General features: G+C 37.6%; 1 protein-coding gene across 2 annotated transcripts in view; it reads left to right on the top strand.

Annotated features, from left to right (window-relative positions):
- Positions 1 to 22,775, top strand: part of LOC110840928 (uncharacterized) — a 235,852-nt gene that overhangs the window by 162,982 nt on the left and 50,095 nt on the right. For both annotated transcript variants that reach the window (XM_087348097.1, XM_087348096.1), the window contains one exon: positions 20,853 to 20,978. In XM_087348097.1, the coding sequence (XP_087204223.1) occupies positions 20,853 to 20,978 (126 nt within the window). The remainder of the gene's footprint in view (positions 1 to 20,852; positions 20,979 to 22,775) is intronic.

Below are 22,775 nucleotides of genomic sequence, written 5' to 3'. Positions count from 1 at the left end.
GAAACTCACGCTATTGGTCCTGAGGCATCTCAATTCAGTTTTAATCTCTATATCCGAATTCTGTAAGAACCGTTTCAATTGTATTCTCCTGCTTAAGAAAGTATTTTTCCCCTTGAGGGCGTTTGAACAGATCGTTTACACGCGTATTTATTTTCGCCGTATGTCACTCTGATAACATCGTTCTTGATCTAATCACAATACAAGAAAAACTGGCGAAGTTTTATTTATAAATCAGTGGTTAATTTAATGACGTTATAGGTAACTCACTCTGTGTGCTGTCGAATCATGGGATATTTCATACATATAATCAATTTTAGTGGGTACTTAAGCAGCTGTCGTGGCCTATTTGAATGTAATATTCCGACATTGTCATAGAAAATCTGATTATAAACACAAAAAACATAAGTGGTAAAGATTATAAATGTCTCCAGTTCTCTCAGTTTTCTTCTGTTACTCTCTGCGCTTTGTCCTCGAACATCCAAAATCTTCTTTCTTCCCTCGAGGTTAGAACTTTGCAGTCGCCGGAAATGTAAATAATCTACTGAAAACATAGATTCACCAAAAATTCATGACTGTTCAGATTCGAGAGGCTAAATTTTCAAATATCTTGCGTATTTTTAGTCTACCATCAATGCATTATCATTAAAATAACCAATGCCTGACAAATCGACCTATTCTTATCCTTTCACCCATAACTCCCTTATGATGGTGGCAGCAAATACCTCTGAAACGTCGATAAATATCACTAAAACAGAGAAGAAAATCATCTTCCAACTTATACTTGGTTAAATGACCAGAGTAATAAAATATTTTCTATTCATAGACAGGATATAGTCATTTCAGTTTTAAATATACTGTACGCGCATGTGTTAACAGAGAGAGTTGTACGTTGTAAGTTACAAAAACAGAGAAATTACTAATGTGTGGCGCATGAAGTGTGCTATAAGGACTAATCTACGACAGTTCCCACGACGTCTGAGTTGCCCTTTTAGAAAAATCCCCCCTTTACAATTCTGAAGTCAGATTGATTCTATTTAACTCATCCGAGCTAGAGGACTATGTATCTAGCGCGTGTTCTAGGATCACGCTAGAACGCTAACTTTCCAGCGTACAGGCCTATTTGTTAAAAATTCAGGCCAAATGAAACCTAATTAGAGAATAAACTCAAGTGGTCTGATGCAGCAGTAAGAGGTTCTTTACCCCCAATTTGCAGGCACCCGCTTTAAATAAATACTGGTTGCGTTCACCGAGTACTTTCATGTTTTCCTTAGAATTACTACGAAAATGTGAGGATAGTTTTTCATATAGGTCACGACGGCCTTCTCCGACCATTTGTATTTTATTTCAGTGCCATTATAGGCCTTCCGCAGTTCATTCGACGCTACAATTAATCGGTAATTGATACCGCGATATAAAGAGACCGAATAATCCTAAATAATATACAATTGTCTCCAAATAAAGTCCTCTGTGAAAGTGATTGTGTGGCCAAAATGCCATAAGGAGTTCAGTCGTGATTTTTAATGCTATTTCACAAACCTGCAAATGAAACCCAAATTTATATTTATAATCAGTTACAAAAATAGATTTATTAAAAACTGAAAATGGCTCAGATGATCAAGACATTTCCCTCCTATTACAGAAAGAAGTTTATTACTATGTTTATAAGAGCTCGCTTTTGGAAGCTATCCTGATTGTATTAAACCAGCTCACATCATCACACCTTATGTCTTTAAGGTTAATTTTAATATTATACCCCATCTACAACTAGGACTTCCAAGTAATTCTTCAATTCAGGTTTTATAAGCAAAATTTTGTACTATTTTCTCATCCGTGTCATTTGTACTTAATTCTTTGTCCATCTCACAAATTTATATTTCGGCAATAAAATGTGTTTTCATACAATTCAGATAAAAATTTCAATTCTTAATATTTAAGAGAACAAGACTGATATAATGCAGATATATACGTACCTATTATGAAACAACCTATCCATCTGTCAGAATAAAGCTTTAACTTCGGATGAATTGAATTTCTCGCAAATTAATTGTTACTTCTGAATAGACGTCCTTGGCTGCTTTAGCACTAATGGCTTGGCTGAGAGACAGGATTTTGGGTTGGTTTCCGAATTTGGAAACGCCTTGTGAGTACACACACACACGTCAGGGTTTAAACGGAATAGGGCGTGTTCCAATTTTAACAACCTCATAACCAGGAACTCGCCTGCCTCATACCTCATTCTCTTCGCCTCTCCCGTTTACATCCTCATGACCGGTTCACAACACTTACTTTAATGACGTACGTGTTACCACAAACACAACACTTACCAGTAGGTAAAACAGCTATACTTCGCACTTGTAATAAACGAAACTGCATTAAGACGTCTTATATAAATGATTTACTCATGCTCTAAGAAATTTGTATTCAGTCTGGAACTGTTTGAACATGGGTCGCTCCGCTCACAGTCAGTATAACGCAGAATTGCGTCATTGTATACAGCATGTACCATTTAAAACGCAACTCAACAACAGCCATGAACTACTGAACAATAAAGAAATCAGGAGGTCCACTTCCACGTTACTAACTCTGTGGCAGGTCATAGAGCCCCGTGACACAAATCAAGGTCACTCCTGTTGCTAGGCCGCTGCTCACGACAGTTCTCGAATATTACTTCGCGTCGAATTCCTTTACTGCTATCTGTCAATTTGTATCCCGGCGAGTAATAACAAAGGATTTGAGGCTTTCACGGCGATGAGTCCGAAGATGGCTGTCTTCTGGGTTGTTGCGCCGTGTAGCCTGGTTCAAGTTTACCGACGTTTCAGAGGTCCTTGCTGCCTCAGTCATCAGGGCGATCGCAGTGAAATGTTGAACAGCAGATTTGTCCTTTGTATTCGGGAGGTTCCGGGTTCTAATCTCTGTACGGAGGCTTCCTGTCTTTAAAGTCTTTTCTTCAGTTCTTCCACTTAAATTAAGAATTTATACCTAAAATTAGGTATGACCGCTTCCTTCCAGATCCTTTCCACTTAATATTTCAATTTATCTGAACTACGGACGGCATAATTGTCACGTGCCACAAATAAATTAATAATAGTGTGACTTACTGTCTGAGAGAAACTGTGCTCTAAAAATGACAGCACAGCTTTCGAGAAACAAAAGAGTATTGTCAAACAATATATTGTTGAGTTTACATGATCAAACAGCAAACTCGCGTGTCAGAAGCTTGGCTGTAATTAAATGAGCACCAATCTTGTGGGACAAGTGTTAAGTTGTTGTTAAATGCCGCCGAGTGTGCGTTGATGTTCTCTGCAGCACTTGAAGGCATCGCCATTAATTTCCAACGTCATTCGACTTTGATATTTACGTGCTGGGATTGAAGGAGCGCGCCATATTCTGGCTCTCCACCAAATATTTGTAAAAGGACTCAGCTGTTGGTTCCTCTGCCCGCTGCGAAAGGACGTAATAGTGGCAGACAGGTGCCTCTGACCCCGCTGCGTGCACAACAGGCATACATCCACCTGCATTTAGGACGTTTTTGAATGAATCTCAGCCTTATTATTTTCCTATTGCGATTGAAAAGTTTCATGTTTTCTTGTTACATAGTCTTTGCAGATAAATAATGATCTAGGACTTTGATGTACTTTATGACATCTTCTTTATACACCCCCGCACCCCGAGTCGTGATTTATAATCTCATATCTTTCTTAAACATTTTTCACAGGAAGTACACGAACCAAAGGATTACGTAATATTTCATCTTCTAAACGACTCAATAGATCTTGAAAAAATTTAATACTATGTTATTTTCTGAAGATAAATTAATTTCGTTCATTACTTGCCTAGTTTTTTCGCCAGATGTTATTAGGTTCATCAGATCACGGTGGATGAGATAGACGAGGAATGTAACAGGCATGACGTGATGAGAAATTAGCAAAAAAAGTTTTGTTGAAAAAGAAATTGTGTAACATAACATTAGATTAGACTATTAAATTCAGTTTTTAGAGAAATCTGGTGTCAGGTTACAGTCTGGATTCATTTACGTCATGGTATGGACCAGTTTTGTAAATCCGGTAATGAACCCCTTTGGGGTTCTGCGACATTTCTGCGCATTCGCGATTACAAGTTACAGAAATATTCCATTCATGTTGCCATCATGTCTGTCCACCTGCTCGCCCAACCGTACGTAACAAGTCGAGAACAGCTGAAAGTATTTTTACGAAATTTAACATTAGGGAAAGTCTACTACGATCTGTGGAACCATTTAAAATTTGGTCGAAATTGTTCAATGATAAACAATTTTCATGAAGGTCTTCTCGTGTTTCTGCACATGGAAATAACTATGTTGGAAATCCCTGCGTGAGGGATTTCCAACCGGCGAAATCCCTTGTCAGTTTTGAAGGTCAAATTCCGATGAGTTAAGTTATGCGTACATTACCTGATTTACTTTGTAAGAAAGAACGTCCTATGGTATTAACACGTACATTTATTTCTATTCGTTCCTGACACTTCTTTCTAATAGATCGACCAACTGAGCGTAATTTACTTTTCCTATGTCTATCGTTCAGTTACGAATATTGTAATATTTCAACAGCAGACTTTTCTTAAGACTTTAAATATTCAGTTGTTTTGAACTGTATGTATGTTAGTGAGCCCTTTGATCTCCTGTGGACTTAATAATTATACTTTAGAAAGACTTTAATGAAGAACACTTTTAATAACCGAAGGAATATTTATTTATTTCACTTGTGTATGACATTTACGATTCTAGATTCTTGGCATTAATGTTTCTTATTACTTGAATATCGTGTCATAACTATTTGACCATTTCACATAATTCAAACCCTACTTAAAGGTGCCGTGAGGTGTAAGGAACATTCCTGCATGACAGAACTAAGTTCTTCATAACATTATAACATAACGAAGGTATGTATGCCACTGTTCTTCTGAGAACCCTTCGCTAACGAGGGAATGCAAAGCCTATCAGTAAGGAGACCACAGACACCAACTCGTGGTAAGTGATCAGCGTCGGATTGACTCTGTTGTATTGGCGCGTCGTAACAGAAAGCTAAAAATTGCGCCTGTTAGCTTTGTCATGGAGAAGATCAAGGCGTACAAAATGGCTGTAGTGCCACGGAGTAGTACCAGGAGCTTTGTCATTCATGTCTGTCCGTTCGTCTCTCAAAAGAAAAATTCAAATCGAGGACAGCTGAACTGATATTTATGATATATGACATCGGGGTATTTTTCTCAAAATTTGTTGACGTTAAATATTTATCGGAGCAGAAAATACTTCTAACAAAATTTGTTGAGAAGAATGAATAATATATTTTACTTCTCCCGTAACTCTCGGTCTGGAGTTCTGGATAAAAAGTAGAAAAATTGTTCTTTATGTTATGTCATTTTAGAAGCAGTGAGAAAACGCCATAATAGCTAAGCTACTGCATTTTATAATAGTTTCTTCTACAGTGTAAGCTTTAACTCCACAGCCAACTTTGTTTAACAGTTCCTTTTAGGACTTACTGTCCTTCGAGGAAGGCAGTTCTAAATATTTTTATAGATTATATTAAAATTGAAATATTTAAGGAATTTGATATTGTGATTTTAAAGTGGTAGTTAAAGTTACCGGTTTTGTGAATAGGTTGTACTCTTTCTATCTGTATACACACTATACACGTGGGAAGAGGAGAGATGCAGCAGGATCGATGGGGGATCAGTCCCAGGAAAAGATGTTATAAAGTGATGAAATAAAATTTAAATTCTTAGATCTGAGATTCTCACGGTGATGAAGACCATGAAGATGGAGACAGCATGTTTCCCAAAACGCTTGTATTCTGTAAACTGGTAACTATAAATCAATTTCATTAATACATATGATTTCGCTGGAGACTGGTTAACAAATTGATCATTCTTGAACCAGTGCAGCGCTGCTGTTCGGAAAGGCGAAACAGCTGACAATTGGAATGGGCCTTGTTACTGCCTGAGGCAGGGAACGCGTGGAAAGAGCAATTGAGAAAACTCGCCCTAGAAAAGGGAACTCACCTGCAGTTGATTTCACAGCTGTGCCGTAATTCCATCACGCTGCAAGCACCAGAACTTCCTCAGAGCGTTTGAGGTGTTAGACCAACTTCTCAATGAAGCAGTGTCCTTCTTCAGGATTTAATAGAATGCTCAGCTGTTCAACAGTTCATGACCGTGTGCACAACAGTCCTCAATTTGTTCCTTTCCTCATTCAAATAAATCCATTTCACACCCTCAAAACCAGTTTCACCAAAATACATTTTAATACATTATTCCCACATGCTCTTACGTTTTCCAAGTGGATTATGAGTTTAAGAATATCGGTAAACCCGCGAGAAGACCTCAAGGGGAAGGGACCAAAATTACGAGTGAGAGGTGTTGTGTGATCTAGGTTTAAGAATTCCCTAATCAGGACTGTCCTGCGAGGATTAGCGTACTCTGTGCAGCTCCACACGATCAAGGGGGACGATTGAGACTTTCAATACCGCCCACCCTGAAGAAGGGAAGAGTGGAGTAAGACGAGAAACTACATGACTAAATGTAAATCTAAATCCATTGTAATTAGAAATTAATTCCTTTGTGGCCAGCGAAAACTACCTTAACAGCCAGTAACTTTAATGACTCTAAACAGTGATTATTTCGTTAAACGGCTTTTAACATTTGAGCTTTGTGTTGAAGAAGACTTGTGTTTGCACTGCGGTAGGAACTTAATTTTTAAATATCATTTAGACGAGATTTGGCTTGAAAGGGTTAAACACCCCATATGATCAAATATAGTATTATAAAACAAATTTTGTGTAACAAACAAAAGCCTCCACAGTGATTTAAAACCATATGGCGGGTGGCGCCACAATTCAGACGAAAATCGACAACTTTAGCTTTTTGTAGTGACAACAGATAAAATCGATAACAGTAATTATTTGTATTGTTGTATTATTATTATTGTTATTATGTGCTATTTTATTGTTCCTAGGAAGGCATCACATTTTTAAATGGACTTATTTTACCCGTAAATACGAATTAAATAGTTTATTGCATTTTCTGTATTCGTCTTACTGATTTTATTTTAAGGGAATTGGTTAGAAATCATTTCACCTATATTTAAGTGCTGTTGTTAACGAATTTCACATGAACCTTTGTCTGTAATACAAATGTCCGTAATCTGATAGAGAATCTAAAAGACGGGCAGACGCACGGCACCTATAAAAAGCAAATGTATAAATGTTTTCTGTCGTTACACCAAAAAATGTGCTTCCTGCGAAATCTGAGAGCTTTCTCAGTTTTTAGGTCGGCGATTCAAAGCTGTATGTTACACAGAGAACACTTCACACAGGACTCTCTGTTTGTGCGTACAAGAAATTCTATCATCCTGACCCTAAAAGCGAATTAACACGCTTCAGAAGTTCATACACAGAGACGTCTTTGACTACAGAAAGTAAAAACTTTACTAGCCTCCTCCTCTTACAAAAAAAAAATGTTGATAACTCACATTCTGTGTTTAAAAAATGCTAGAAAGATAGGACTAGATTTTTCAGAATAGAAAATTGTCTTTTCATTTCATTCTGGTATGTCAGTTGTTTGTAAAGGAACAATGAATGTGTCTCAAAAGAAGATGACTACGGGCATGTCACACTGCATCTACTGTCGCATGTCATCTGTTTCTACAATGGCTGCTTTCCATTAAGAAAGTGTACTCGCGCGCATGATCCGTGTTGAGGATCTTTGTTGAAAGATACTACCGTGCCGTCTTCACCTTCTCAAGAGCCCGAAAGTTTTTACAGGGGTAAAGCATGGCCTATAGAAGGAACTGACAACAATTTTCTTCGTCATAGCTTTTAAAGCCTTGGTATGCGTTCTTTGCATCATGCGCGTGAAATGAACGCATACGAGGCTGGTCATTTCCGCCAGTCCACGTGATTCAACTAGAGAATTGTTGGACACATTTAAATGAAGTTTGGGAGAAACGTTATGCCATTGGGTTGTAGATTTTCGTAAAATAGAAAACAACTGAAAAAGTAATTCTTTGTACAGTGGTTGCATTTAGTAAAATATAATTGATTTGATGATGATTCGATTTTTCGTCCCAATGTGTACGACAGCAGTACGCTACTACAGAAATAATCCGCTTTATGACGTAGTGTTATGCTACTTAAAAAATGCATTAACATTACATGGTTTATAAGATATTGTAGGTGCGTCATATTGTGATTTTATTTAAATAGTATTAAAATATATTAAAATTGTCCGTCAATCACAATAAAGTAATATAAGATAATTAGATGGTTAAAATATTATCCTTTGTTCCGTATCGAGTACTCGATTTACATATGGAACATTCTTTTAATTCACAGACCAATATACGCAGCATTAACATCACTCCGACAATACGACTACATCAATGTTATATAACACATCAATAAATGTTGATACAATGAAAAACGAAGAAATGATAAGAAAATTAAAAAAAATAAAAATTAGTAATTGAATTAAGAGTTTATAACATACAACTGATGACGGCTCTATGAAAGCCGAAACATGTCGAAAATGTTCCATATGTAAATCGAATACTCGATACGGAACAAAGGATAATATTTTAACCATCTAATTATCTTATATTACTTTATTGTGATTGACGGACAATTTTAATATATTTTAATACTATTACATGGTTTGCATAGTTGGAAACTAAACTTATCCAAGTTAGATAACTGACTTAATCTTTCTTTAATAATTCAGAATTTGCTAAGAACATATGTGATTTCCAGTACTGTTAACAATTTTCCAGTCTTGTTTCTTAAATTGATTCCTGGGCAAGTTACTTTTCAATTACAATTATTACATAGTGTTTCCTCACATAATTTTTAAACACTGAAACAATTATCTGGGCATTGTCTATTGTCTGTAGCGTGTTTGACACATGCGATTGATTGTATGTGCTTCATACAATGGACAATGTCCAACACAATTGTGGCAAGTTAAATTAACCATTGTCACAGGCCTTTAGATAATCGTGTTTCAAGATGTCGATCTCAGTGACAGGGAACCGAGTGTATTTTGTTTATCTCTGTCCCTAATTCACACCCATGTTCCTTCAGTTTTATCCCTTTCAAGCTCATTGGCAATTATATGTACTCATGTTTTAATAACGTCTACATATTTTTGCCCACAGAGTGTATTTAAGGGCTTGTATGATTTGCACAATAAACTGTAATCATTTCCTGAAATGAAACATTAACCAAGTGAGTTTTGTAATAAAATGCCGTGTTCTACAATATAAGAACAGATTTTGTTGCTACTATTTTGACTAGCTTTAACTTACACACAGTTGGGCTCCTCTGAGTATTATAAAGCAGTGACTTTATGCAAACGTGATTACTCATGCATTAGAATGAATTCCTTTTCATTTAAACACTTCATGTATAATCTGTAAAGTAGCGTTGAATATGGCTGCTGCTACATACAACACGATTTATATTTTCAGAGCTAACAGCAGATAACACAAAATGACAACAATGCATTATACGTCTTTTGTTTAGTTCCTACAACATTTCATAGCAACTTGTACAAAACGTTGTGCAGTAACTGGACAGAAAAATCATAGGCTATAACAGAAATGTTTGTGTATGCCTTTCTCTCTATTCAAGTGTCTGACGGCTTGAGGAGGTTTTTTGGCAACATATATATTAAGTTTTATTTTGAAAGATATGTCCATCCTATCGACCCACGATAGTAATTTGAAGAATTAAAGTCAGGTTTGCCTTCACCGTGTGCAACTAAAGCTATCCAATAGACTTTTTATGTTAAGCTTAGTTGTGAATTTAAAAGTGGCATAACTCGATGAAATACGTAGGCCTTCTTACCTATCGTAACATTAGTTACGACATGGTGAGGAAGTTAATGGAAAATGTTGACACAAGACAAAAGTCTCTTACATGTTAATAATACAGCAACTTACTTAAAAAAACTTAATATATATAGTATCTGGGGGGGGGGGGGTTGTATCTACTACATAGCCATTATTTTAAACGATTATGTCCAGAAAATATCTTTATTAAAACATAGTTTACTAAAATTTACTCGCTTTCCAAATGATTTTGCATTCCGTCTAATAATAGGCCTAGTTGAGGAGAATTCTTGGTATTTGACAACCCAGAAATGGGTATTTCTTTTATAACGAGAGCATATGTAGAAACATTCACGAATTTATTATGTACGCCGTCTTTATACAAAGATGGATTAACATGTTTGATTAATCTGTTAGTTCTGTAATCGCCTATTATCCAGTTTGGTAAACCAACAAGGCTTAGAATTGAAAATGTAACTTCGAACGCTGTATACAATTATGACAATTATCATTTATTAAAACAAGACATGATTTAGGACACACAGTTCTCCCCAGGTATGTGTTTTCGTATCCCGCTAGGAATGTTTGGTCGTTCAACTTGCTCTAGGACTGGAATTGAAATTCAGTTACTTCTGTTTATTACATTATTAATAAGGCGATAGAATTTTGTTGTGGTATATATTTTAAGTAAATGAGCAACTTACTGATAACACTGAAATTATGCTTGAATTAACTAAGTTACTTTCGGATTGCAGTTACCTAACTCATTAAAACCCAGTGGTAATTATATGCACCGCCTGATTCAGTAGTCCGTAACTCTGAAATGTGTCTACTGCGTGTATTTATTGATTTCGTATAATTCTCAGAGTAAACTGAGATTATTTCTTCAAATAGTATTAACATTTTGGTGATATTTATAATGGAGACGCTTTGTATGTCTTTTTTATGTAGGGACTGATCAGACATTACACGACCTTCAGCTTGAAAGCTTCGTGCGTTCCGAAGTGTTGATTAATAAGTGACAAAATGTTGATTACGTTGTTCTTCTGGGATTTGGCCCTTTTAGCCCTGAAGATAGAGACAGGATGTATCCCCGAAACATTAGCGTCTATCAATGAGACTTCACGGTACCAAAATCAAGAAACATTATCCACACTGCCGTGAAAACATCAAGTCTGATATGATTTTCATGATAAATTTTGTTCCGTTGACGTCCTAAGAACTATAAAGTCTCGCCTTTACCCAGGCGTCTTGAGACATCATTTTCTGAAACATGGTGCAATAAAGATTTCTGTCTTCTGGGTTGTTGCGCTGTGTAGCATGGTCGATGTTTACCAACGTTTCAGAGGTCATACTGCCTCCATCATCAGGGCGATGAGTATGAAGATTTCTGTCTTCTGGGTTGTTGCGCTGTGTAGTCTGGTCGATGTTTACCAACGTTTCAGAGGTCATACTGCCTCCATCATCAGGGCGATGAGTATGAAGATTTCTGTCTTCTGGGTTGTTGCGCTGTGTAGTCTGGTCGATGTTTACCAACGTTTCAGAGGTCATACTGCCTCCGTCATCAGGGCGATGATTATGAAGATTTCTGTCTTCTGGGTTGTTGCGCTGTGTAGTCTGGTAGATGTTAACCAACGTTTCAGAGGCCATACTACCTCCGTTATCAGGGCGATTCATCGGAGGCAGTATGACCTCTGAAACGTTGGTAAACATCTACCAGACTACATAGCGCAACAACCCAGAAGACAGAAATCTTCATAATCACCGCTGTGAAAACCTCAAATCGTATATGGTTCAATGAGTTTAACTAAGGCAGAGAGGATTGGCCGCTGTTAACATGTGCATATACTCTTCATTCCACGTTAGTGCCGCCATAGTATGGTATAAATGTTTCGCATAAAACGCCTTCCGCAAGAAATGCTAGATGTGCCACTTTTATTTCCGTTGCGTTACGTATGAGCTGCCCTTCGATTATCGAAGGGATGAAAGTTGTGTAAAGGCCGGGCGGATGTCTGCTGTATGGTACAGTCAGGATCCAACCATCCTTTGCACTTACCTAGTCAACACATTCTCATTCAAAGTCCATGAAGCCTTGTCATATTTGGAAGTAGGGGGTTCCCCATCTCCGAAATGGCATTGTGTAAAATATAAAGTTTTCCAACGTTTTCTTTTCTCAGGGGCGTACTTGGTTTGTCAGTTTTTGTAACAAAGTTATTTTATTGATTTTTTAATCATCCGAAATTAAATCCTTCACAGAAATTCACAGGAATTTAACCAAGATAACTTCTGCGTACTCTTGACGATATCTTGAAACGCGCCTGTTTGTATTTCACTAACTTCCGAATGTTCAGTTTTATAATCGTCGATCATTCCCTTAGTTAATCCATTAAGGCTCAGAATTTAAAATACAACTTCAGTCTTTCTATAAGAATTTTACATTTGTTTGTTTCTTTGCGCATCTCATGCACACGCTTTATGAATTTGAAATTTATTCCTTGGAAAGCAACGGTACCATTAAAAATGAAACACAAATGGGTGACTTTATCGGTAAAAACTCTACTTTGATTTTAATTAGACATAATTACAGTTAGTAATTTATAAGTGAGTTCGAGCGAGGACGACGTAGTGTGTCGCTGAATGTCCTGAAAGCTGCTACATCTTCAATTTGCGTCGTCGATGTGCGGTAAACTGGCGCTAGGAACACCAACCAGCGACATTTATTACAAGTTATTATTCGAGTCCTCTTCATGCCAACGTAAATTAGACGAAGTTTATATTTCAGAAAATATGAAGTGTCTGCATTTCCCCATTCTTATTAAATATCACACCTTGTAAATCTACGTTGTTCTTCATTTTCAGTTGCAGTTTTGATTTAAAGAGTGGTACTTCTGTCCGAGCCAGCTGGCTCACAAGTTACAGCTCTGACCTCATTCGTAAGGTACCCTGATCGATCCCGATCTGGGACATGCTTTCCTGGCACATTACGACAGTCACTGCATGCAGATGTCATGACTAATTTTGTCCTTCCACCAACTCTCATTTCACTATTCACAATCATCGACGTTTAAATCTAAAAACTCTGGGACGTGTTATCCTGACTGGTCTTTGGTTTTATTAAATTACTCTGCTGGGGTATTACTGTCAACTATGCCAAGACAGCTACTTTCAAAATCCTTGCCAGCTCGCCATTTATAATCATTTCGTTCTGTTGTTCATCACTATAGGACGTCTTCAGTTAAAATAACATTTTGAAATCGTTAAAAAATCGATCTATTTGAATGACGTCTGCAGTTGATACAGAATCAAAATTTTGCTAATTAAGAACGTTTCTGGCTTTAATCTCGATGATTTAAATCTTTTATAAATATATGTTTATGCTAATTTCAAAATTTCAGTGTACGTAAACCTTCTTTCATACTTGCAGGCCAGGGTGAGGTGGGGTATTTTGTGTCTTCTTAAGTCTGCCATTTAGGCCGTGTTATCAAACCAAACAATGAGACGTCACATAAAAGTGGTTACATTTCGCACTGATCACAATGCCACTGTCTACCTGAGATCTCACTTCTGGCAGAGGCGTCTACTTTTACTGACCCTTGTTTATACGTGCAGTTTATAAAGATCTATGTATCGGACATGACTAGGCGATAAACCAGTAATCACAGGGTACATCAAAATCCACGTCAACAATTCATTATGTAAGAAAACTAACAACATTTCACCCACCACCATCAGTTTCCTTCCATCAACCCTCAAAACACCCCCTCCCCCTTTCCTTTTGACGTTACCACAGCAACATCAACTTCTCAATAGGATTCATCATTACTACTGGAAATATACAAGCTTTTCATAAGTTATGGATTTTTGAATCTCATAATAATTATATTGCAGGCCATGTTGTTGCTTTCTAAATGCATAAGTGGACTTAGTTTTAATGTTGGGAGTTTTCGCAATTTTTACTCCCAATTCCGGTGTCATAAAACGTAGACATTAAAAATTTAACCATGCAAATTTATTGTTATATTATATGGGTGTGAAAGTTGGTTTCTTACGTTAAGGGAGAGACGTGGATTGAGGTTGTCTGGGAGTTTTAGAACAAAGTGTTGAGGAAATGCCTGGCTAGAGAAAATTTCGTAATGAAGAACGTTATAATTTATGATCTTCACCAAGTATTATTAGAACATAAATTAAGAACGCATCTCCCATATGAACTCTACATTCCCCACCAATCTCATATTCCTTGATTTGATCGTCCTGGTAATATTTAGTGAGGATTACGAAGGAGAGCTCCTCATTGTACATTTCCTCCTCATTGCGTCCAAATAATCTCCTAACTGACCTGTTTTCAAACACCCTTAATCTGCGTTGTTCCCTTAACGTGAGATACCAGCTTTCACAACCACACAAAACAACAGATAAACGATGTTAGTAACTATGTTAAAATATTATTGTGAGAGAAATACAAATGCGTCTTCTGTATTTTTACAACAGACACATCTGCGTCGAAACGTTTTACACAGGCAGTCCTTCAAAGAATAAAGTGTTATAAAATTAACATCCCCCGTATCTGAGCTCCCAATTTACAACCCTTTTTTCCGTATAAGTCTCCGTTGATTGGAAATCGAATGGGATAGACAACTTTCTTGTTGCTTTTGAAGTTGCAACCATAACGTCGTGTCTAATCACATTTTCTAATATAATATTTTTACGGTGCTAACTCTCTTATGATGAATGGCTTTGGAACGTGCAGAAGGGGAGGGAGAACATGAAGACCGGAGAGAAAGACTACACACAAAGCGAAGCACACAAAATGAAGTGGGAGCATTTCACTGTCTATGTCCAGGAACATATTTCATGTGCTTCTCTTCTGTACATGGCAGAAAATAATTAGTCTATGGGAGACTCTGTAAGGGTGTTATCTCTTTGCCGAAATTTACCTAAACATTTATTCTCTTGCACTGAGATACAGCACAATTTTGTGCACGCTCAAACGTCTTTTCGTGTTGGCTAGTGGCTAGTGGCCTCTGACGCCGTGTAGAGTTGCAGAAGATTTTAAATCACCCATAAGACCACTCGGCGACTAAATCGAAATCGACATAAAACGTCATAATACTCGAATGTATTTTCGTTTCTTTATAGGCTATAATATCGTTGCTTATTTCCTTCTTAGGTTCATTTAACGACTTCTTATGAACTCAAAAATTCGTTATTACAGTCGTATCAGATGAACTGGATGATTATATACCGTAACAGAAAAAGAATTTGAAAGTACACGGCAGTGTTTCTGTTGAAAGCATCGTCCAGATAATCGGACTTGAATTGAGGAAATACGTAAAAAAGGATTCAAGATAATCAGTCCAGTCACGAACCTGGTACTTTCTGAAGCGTTGCCTTTTGAACCTGTGAACCGTGCTCGTACAGTTAAAGTTGCGGAAATTTGGTTTTGAAGTTATATTGAGCTAATAACACACCAGATTTTAAAATAATTTATAAAATTGCAATCCATATAAACATTTATGCAAGATTAATTTTGTGTTTAATACAGACGAAGGGAACAATTTGTTACCAGTTTTGGTCACATATTTCGCCTGTCACTAGTGAATGATAAAAAAGTGTCCGTAGTGTTCAGTTTTTTATCTTCCTTTGCCGATTTGATGTTCTATACACTTGTTGTTTTCCAAGAGAAGTGGAAGTAAAAATATGCAATATTTATCCATAATATTATCCACTTTCTGATGATTGTTGTTCAATTTATATATGTTATACGGGATACACATTCGTATTTTTGTTCCTGTATGCGAAAGACTGTGGTCTGTTATTTAAACTTCAGCTTTCCAGACAAAGAGGCTAGTCATCCTTGATGACGGAGGCAGTATGACCTCTGAAACGTTGGTTAACATCGACCAGACTACACAGCGCAAGAACCCAGAAGACAGAAATCTTCATACTCATCGCCCTGATAATGGAGGCAGTATGACCTCAGAAACGTTGGTAAACATCGACCAGACTACACTGCGCAACAACCCAGAAGACAGCAATCTTCATACTAAGAATCGCCCTGATGACGGAGGCAGTATGACCTCTGAAACGTTGGTTAACATCGACCAGACTACACAGCGCAACAACCCAGAAGACAGAAATCTTCATACTCATCGGCCTGATGATGGAGGCAGTATGACCTCTGAAACGTTGGTTAACATCGACCAGACTACACAGCGCAACAACCCAGAAGACAGAAATCTTCATACTCATTCGCCCTGATGACGGAGGCAGTATGACCTCTGAAACGTCGGTAAACATCGACCAGACTACACAGCGCAACAACCTAGAAGACAGAAATCTTCATACTCACCGCTGTGAACACCTCAAATCTTATATAGCTTTATGTTGAATATGCACTCAAGAAGAGCCGACAAGGAGTGGGTCTGCAGTTTTAAGTGATTAATAAACCGTCAAGTCTCGAACGATTGACTACGACTCAGGCAGACATTTTGGCAACTGAAAAATGATGCATTAGTTGAAGATAGAATCGGATAGTTGGCTTCTGTGATGAGTAGTTTGACTTTCGTGTTGTATAAGAAGGAATTTCTTGATCAGCTGAACAACTGCCAACTGCCGAAGCATGTGGCATGCAGTCACGTGGTCCCTACACGATCATTAATGACTTACATATTGATCGATACGTTGCCGAGCACTTCACCAGACTGGAGAAGACCGGAATGTGTAATTCTCCTTTGTTTATTTGACGACGCTCTTTAGTTACAGTGCTAAATTATACGATAAATATGAATGATGAACTACGAATGATGTGGAGGAAATCGTTTGTAATCTGTGAGATTTGAGGTTCACGTGGTGGTAAGTATAAAGATGGCTGGCTGTCTTCTGAGTTGTTCCGTTGTGTAGTCTCGTGAACGTTTACCGACGCTGTCGCCCTGGTGATAGAGGCAATAAACACCTCTGAAGCGTCCGTAAACTTCCGGAAGAGGACAGCCAACAATATATATCAGATGGAACAGAGGTCACTCGAGTCCAGAAACTAACCCAGAACATTCTGAATAAGAAGAAAATGAGAGTTTACCATTGAATCTCGACTTTCGCTTGAAATACGTGTAGCACGTCGAAATGTGAAACGTAGATCTATAAGAAATTTTGTTTCCACTGACGGAAAAGAACTTGGCGACTTGAGGTTGCGAAGACTAAATGTTCACCGTTCACACATACGTTCGTAGCTCTCATTTGCAGAATTGGAAATCGTCGTAGATTTCGCGTTTTTATCTGAAACTCACCTGCCACATTCGATAGTAATAAAGAAGTAGATCAATTATATTATTGATATAATTTTAAATAGCTTGTAAGAAGAAGGGGAAACAACAGAATAACATAACAGATTTTCCTTATAATTCTAGGGAAAAATAAATTCCGGAACACAGCATGAAGCCGTAACAGACACGTGGTCTAACACATGACAGGATGATATTATTACACAGGGTTAGTGGAAGAAACTACACAATGTGGAGTATCTCTATGTAAAATTTCGGCCTACGAATATTAAAGTGATAAAATTAAATGTATGATTGGCTGAGCATATAGGACGCATAGGACGCATGAGAAACCAAGAAGTGTATATCCAATTGGTTGGAAAACCTCATGTAGACAAAGGAAAGGTGGGAGGACAGCATTTTAACACACTAAATATTTATTATGTAATTAAATCCTGTCATGTTTTAAGTACTATTTAAAGCAATGTACAGCACGATGCCTTTTAAGACAAGATGGAATAAAAATTAATTCATAAGAACCTTAGGCCTGCCCTTTTTAATGACCTGATGGTAAACCGGTAGCTGTGTCATCTCAACCTTTAATGCTCACTGGTATCTATATGTCCCACCTTCTTCAACAAACAAAATACTTTCCACTTGTATTTATGGGCTTCGCAGATTCTCGCTTTAAACAGGGATTATTTCCCTGAACACTATTGACCAGGCAACCTTTCCGTTGATGAAGTGTTATGTTTTCTTTGCGGTAAGATCTCGAATTCTTAAATGTTGAACTTAATGTAGCACCTCAATTCCGACCACTGTTTTACGACAATTTTGAAAGTTTTGTATTGTAATGGCAAGTGATACGGCCTCTAAAACGTGTAGTCACATTCATTATCAAAACCAGTTTGGCGTGATTGCGGACTGAATTTCATCCATGTCACAAAAATTGTTGTTAATTTTTATTCACGTTCAACCTGCGTTGTAGTTAATGCGGAATGTACCTACTTGTAATTAGTACTAAGGTAGCGATGTATAAGACGTGAGAATCGTTTTCAGCTTACTGTAGGAACGTGATTCACAGTTTGAAATGAAGTATGTAATAGGCAATCTCAGTATTGCTGAAGCAAACAAATATGGCTTCGAATTAAAAGCAGCAGATGTGTTGTAGGATTGTTAACCCATTTCTTTACGCGCCTCCGCCACGGTCTTCTCTCTTCTTCACTCTCAATTTCCTTGTAATTTATGGATCCAGCCCACTTCACATACATTACGATGCAATAACAGCTTGTCTACTGCGTACAGCACAGTTCAAAATTTACGTCTCACAATTTAGATTGGGGCGGAACCAACAATTTGAAAATCAAGTTTAATTTCGTTCTCATATCGACAAATTCATCCAGTGGTTGCGATGTTGTTCTTAAACAGAATTTGTAACACGCAGTAGCTAAATCAGGACTACTTTCAATACAGCCGTCCATCAGACATGCACCTGAGGCAGTTCTATCCAGTTCCTTAAATACATTTCCGTAAGATTCTTCAATTAAATTCTCCAACTTACAGTATTTTCCAACAGGTTTACCCACCAAAATGTTGTGTTCATTTATTGTGTCTCCATCCTATCCACATGCTTAGTCTATCCTAAATTCCTAACCTCAGATTTCACTATTCCAACAAAATCAGGCGACCTGTATAAACAATCAAATTCCTGATGATGGATGTAGTGCCGTGTAATCTGATATAATTATACCGACGTTTCGTAGGTCCTTGCTGCCTCCATAATCAGAGCGATGAATCAAATCGTTCTAAGTTCTGATTACAACTTATTCTTAGCGCAAAGCTTTTCGTTATAAGATACTGCATTTATAGACATACCTGTGCAATTTTATTTGTAATTGATTTATGATATGTCAGAATTGTCGGAAAGGTGCTTATTGCTGTGAAGTTTATCATTAACATAACAAAAGCAAGGTGGGGAAACTCTTATTTAGAAGGCAGTTCCGCCATAACGCGAACTGTTCGAATAATTGGTGCTCAGGGCAATTTAAATTTCAGGTGTCTCTGGACTTTGTTGTTTTGTTTTAAAGGTTCAGCTCCCAGCAATGATTAAGTATGTTAATTGAAGATGGCTGCCTTCTGGGCTATTGAGCTGTGTAGTCTGGTAGAAGTTTCCCGACGCATCAGAGGTCCTTGCTGCCTTTAACCTCTGAAACGTCGGTAAACATCTACCGGACTACACAGCTCAATAGCCCAGAAGGCAGCCATCTTCAGACTCATCGCCGTGAAAACTTCAAATCCTGCTAAGTATTGTAATTCTCCACAATTATATTACAGAAATTTTATTGGTAAATACGAAGTACAATTAAAATTAGTTCACTTAAAAGTAAAAACATAAGTAACCCATGGCCATTTTATGTCCAAAAGAGAGGACCTGCAACGTGAAAACGGTGTCCTTGAGAACCTAATAGTTACCTCATCTAGTCAAGAAATACCTCGCCTTTTATGGGAACTGAAAGTTTATTTCCGTATTTGTCAGAGCCCGCCATTGATCCTTGTCCTGAGCCAGATGAATCCAATCTATGTCTCCAAACCTTATTTCCCTAAGATCTGTTTTAATATTTTTTCCTATTCACGCCTAGGTCTTCTGAGGGGTTTCTTCCCTTCAAGCTTCCAAACGAAATATTTGTGAGCGTTTCTTATGTGCCTCATGCTCGTATTCATTCGATCACCTTAACGCCCTAACGTTTGCTAAAAAGTATAAATGTTGGTGCTTCACGTAATGTACTCTTCTCCGGTCTCCTGTTACTTCAGTGCTCCTAGATCTAAATATTTTCTTATGTGTATTGTTTTCAGACATCCTCAACATTTGTTCTTCCCTTGTCGTGAAAGATTCGATTTTACACCCGTAGAAGACGACAGTTTAAATTGTAGTTTTGCCTGTTTTATCTTCACGTCTATAGACACCAGATGAGTAGACAAAAGACTGAATTTAATTTGCTCGTTGTCAAATGTTTGCACTTTGTCACATTTTTAAGGGAATTATTATCAGTCTTTTATGTTATGGTTTTGTTCTGTGTAGGCTATTTAGTTTACTTCTAGCATGTAAGAGGCTTTCAAGTAATTCAACTTATTTCTTTGTAATTGTGTCAGAGGTTTTGATGTAAACAAACATATTGGGAAGAAGACGGATGGCTTCTGTCAGTAACGTAATCATATGTTAAGACACGCAATGAATAGAAGTCTTACAATCATTTTCCATTACATATTCCCGTAAAGTAGATAAAAGTAACAAAAATAAAATTGGCTACCGTCTGCAAGCTTGCATCTGTGTAGTTCTTTCCTCTTCAACGGTGGTTACAAAGCAGGCCCGTTGGTTGTCTAACTCCATGGAGCAGAGTCCTTGAAAATCTAACATTGTCTCTTTTATTTAATAAGTTTTCCGTCACTGCCTTATTCATTGGAGCCGGCCACTGGGCAATTGTCACTTCAGTTTAATACATCTTAAAAAATTATTTACATTAGATAAATTTGAATAACCTGACTATTAACTTGTATTATTCTTCCAGGTCGTTATCGGTTCATTTTCAACATATGACACACAATTTACACTCCTGTCCTCCACCGAAAGCTCACTTATTTCCATTGTGCTGATGCGATGTCTGAAAATCTAGTGTAGTGTCCATGGTTTATTGGTGTTTACTGGTGTAATATCGAGAATGTTGGTTCAACTGTCGTTGCAGTCGGCGGCGCGGCGGGCGGGCACCAGTTGTGCCAACTGCAAGACAACAACCACGACGTTATGGCGTCGGAACCAGAATGGAGAGCCGGTCTGCAACGCCTGCGGATTATACTACAAGCTGCACAATGTGAGTACCACAATGCTCATTGATTTTAATAAAACTTTCATTGCATTGAACAACAGTCCACGATACAGAGCAGCCATCCCCGGACAAGACCAACTGTTGGCATTGCTGTCCAGTCTAGGCCCTTCGTTATACGAACTCTTTAAACGCGACGCATGGTATGGATTTAATATTATTACGATGATCAAATTATGGAAGATGAGACGAGAAACGTGAACGGTGAAAACTAAAGAAGAGCTTTATCAACATTGCTTTTCAATTTTGATTTAGAATAAGCTGACCAGACGTTACGAAGAAGCAAACTGCATTTGAATTGAGAATATCAGCTTCTCTGCTTTAAATATTCTCATTTGCCCGATCATCATAAAATAAAACACGTTTATTGGATGCTTTTAAAGAAGTTGGCCTAGAAGTAACCGCACAGAAATCTAAGTAGAGAACAAAGGACAAATTAGTTATATGAAGTTAGGTAATAAAACCTTTGAAAATGGAGTAGAGTTGAGATATTTTGAGAAAGACGTTATCAAATGGAAATCGGACTCACGAGAGAGTTAAGAGTTGATAAAGTTCGCTGAATGTTTACTACCATTCGGTTCAAAACCTTGTGTCTTCCCGTTTAATATGTAAGAACCTAAAGATTAAAATATACAAAATTATAATTTTACCTGTTTCTTTGTATGAATGAAAATGTATAAAATGACGTCATGGTGGAAACTATTTAAGGCTAATACAAATTAGCCTGTGGTCAGCCATTTTTCTGTGATAGGAAGCCAGCAGGTCAGAAGAAAGGAAGCAGATTCATGGGACTGACATTTACAAGATATCTTGAAATAGTTATCTTTTGGAGTGACAATTATAGTGTAGGCTTGTCCATACCAGATGAGAGGAAACTGAAAATTGTATAAAATTATTTGTGTAAATAACAATGGACCTAACGGATAGTTTCCTTCTTTTCAATTTATCTAAATTTTAAAGAAACACTGCGTCAACTAGCCTAGTGTATGTCGGCATTTGTCCCGAAGTACAAAGCACGCCATACATTTGTGAATGGACACTTGAAGAAGGAAACCCATCCTTGTGACCCTCTCAATGGACCGTATCGTGTATCCAAAAAGAATACATCCACTTTCAAAATTCTTTGGTTCCCTTTTATCATCTGAGTTACCGCCATTAGCCCCACCCTGAAGACTCATTCCAAATGGCATCGTCTTTCCCTCGTATGTCATACGTCTTGGTACATGTTACATCTTACAATGCAATCTACTGGCGCTTTGACGGACAGTTCACTTAAGAACTCTCTCTCTCTCTCTGTGGTCTTTTATTTGACTGGGCCACTGACCCTCCGTTACGTATGTCACAGAGCACTTTGACTCCGCTGCTAGCCGGTTATGTCAAAGTGGGATCTAGTATACAGCACTAAAAGCAAAATTTTAGGAGGAGATGCCCGAGGAATGTAACGCGTACAGCAGAGATAGAAATCGTATACAAATTTTAGTCAGTAATCCTGAAGGAAAGAGACCTCACGGAAGACCTAAGAATAAATGGGAACAGTACTAAAATGGATCTGAAATAAAAAGGTTAGAAGGACGTAGACTCGATTCGGGGCTTAGAAAATAGGATCTTGTGGACAGGGTAATGGACCTCAGAATTTTGAGAAAGGTCGGAACATTGAATAGCCGAGAGACTTTTAGCTTTTTAAGAACAACTCTGCGTAGATACCAAGCCTGAAGGAGGATTGGGGGCGTGGTGATCACTTCGTGGTTGCCGTAAAGTGTTGTTGCCTCGTATTTAGATACCGCC

This window comes from Zootermopsis nevadensis, unplaced genomic scaffold (assembly GCF_977971745.1).
Source record: "Zootermopsis nevadensis isolate Lab colony 2312 unplaced genomic scaffold, Znev_1.0 Znev_ptg000012l, whole genome shotgun sequence".
In the NCBI taxonomy this organism is placed as follows: Eukaryota; Metazoa; Arthropoda; class Insecta; order Blattodea; family Termopsidae; genus Zootermopsis; species Zootermopsis nevadensis.
This window is presented reverse-complemented; position numbering and strand designations above follow the sequence as displayed.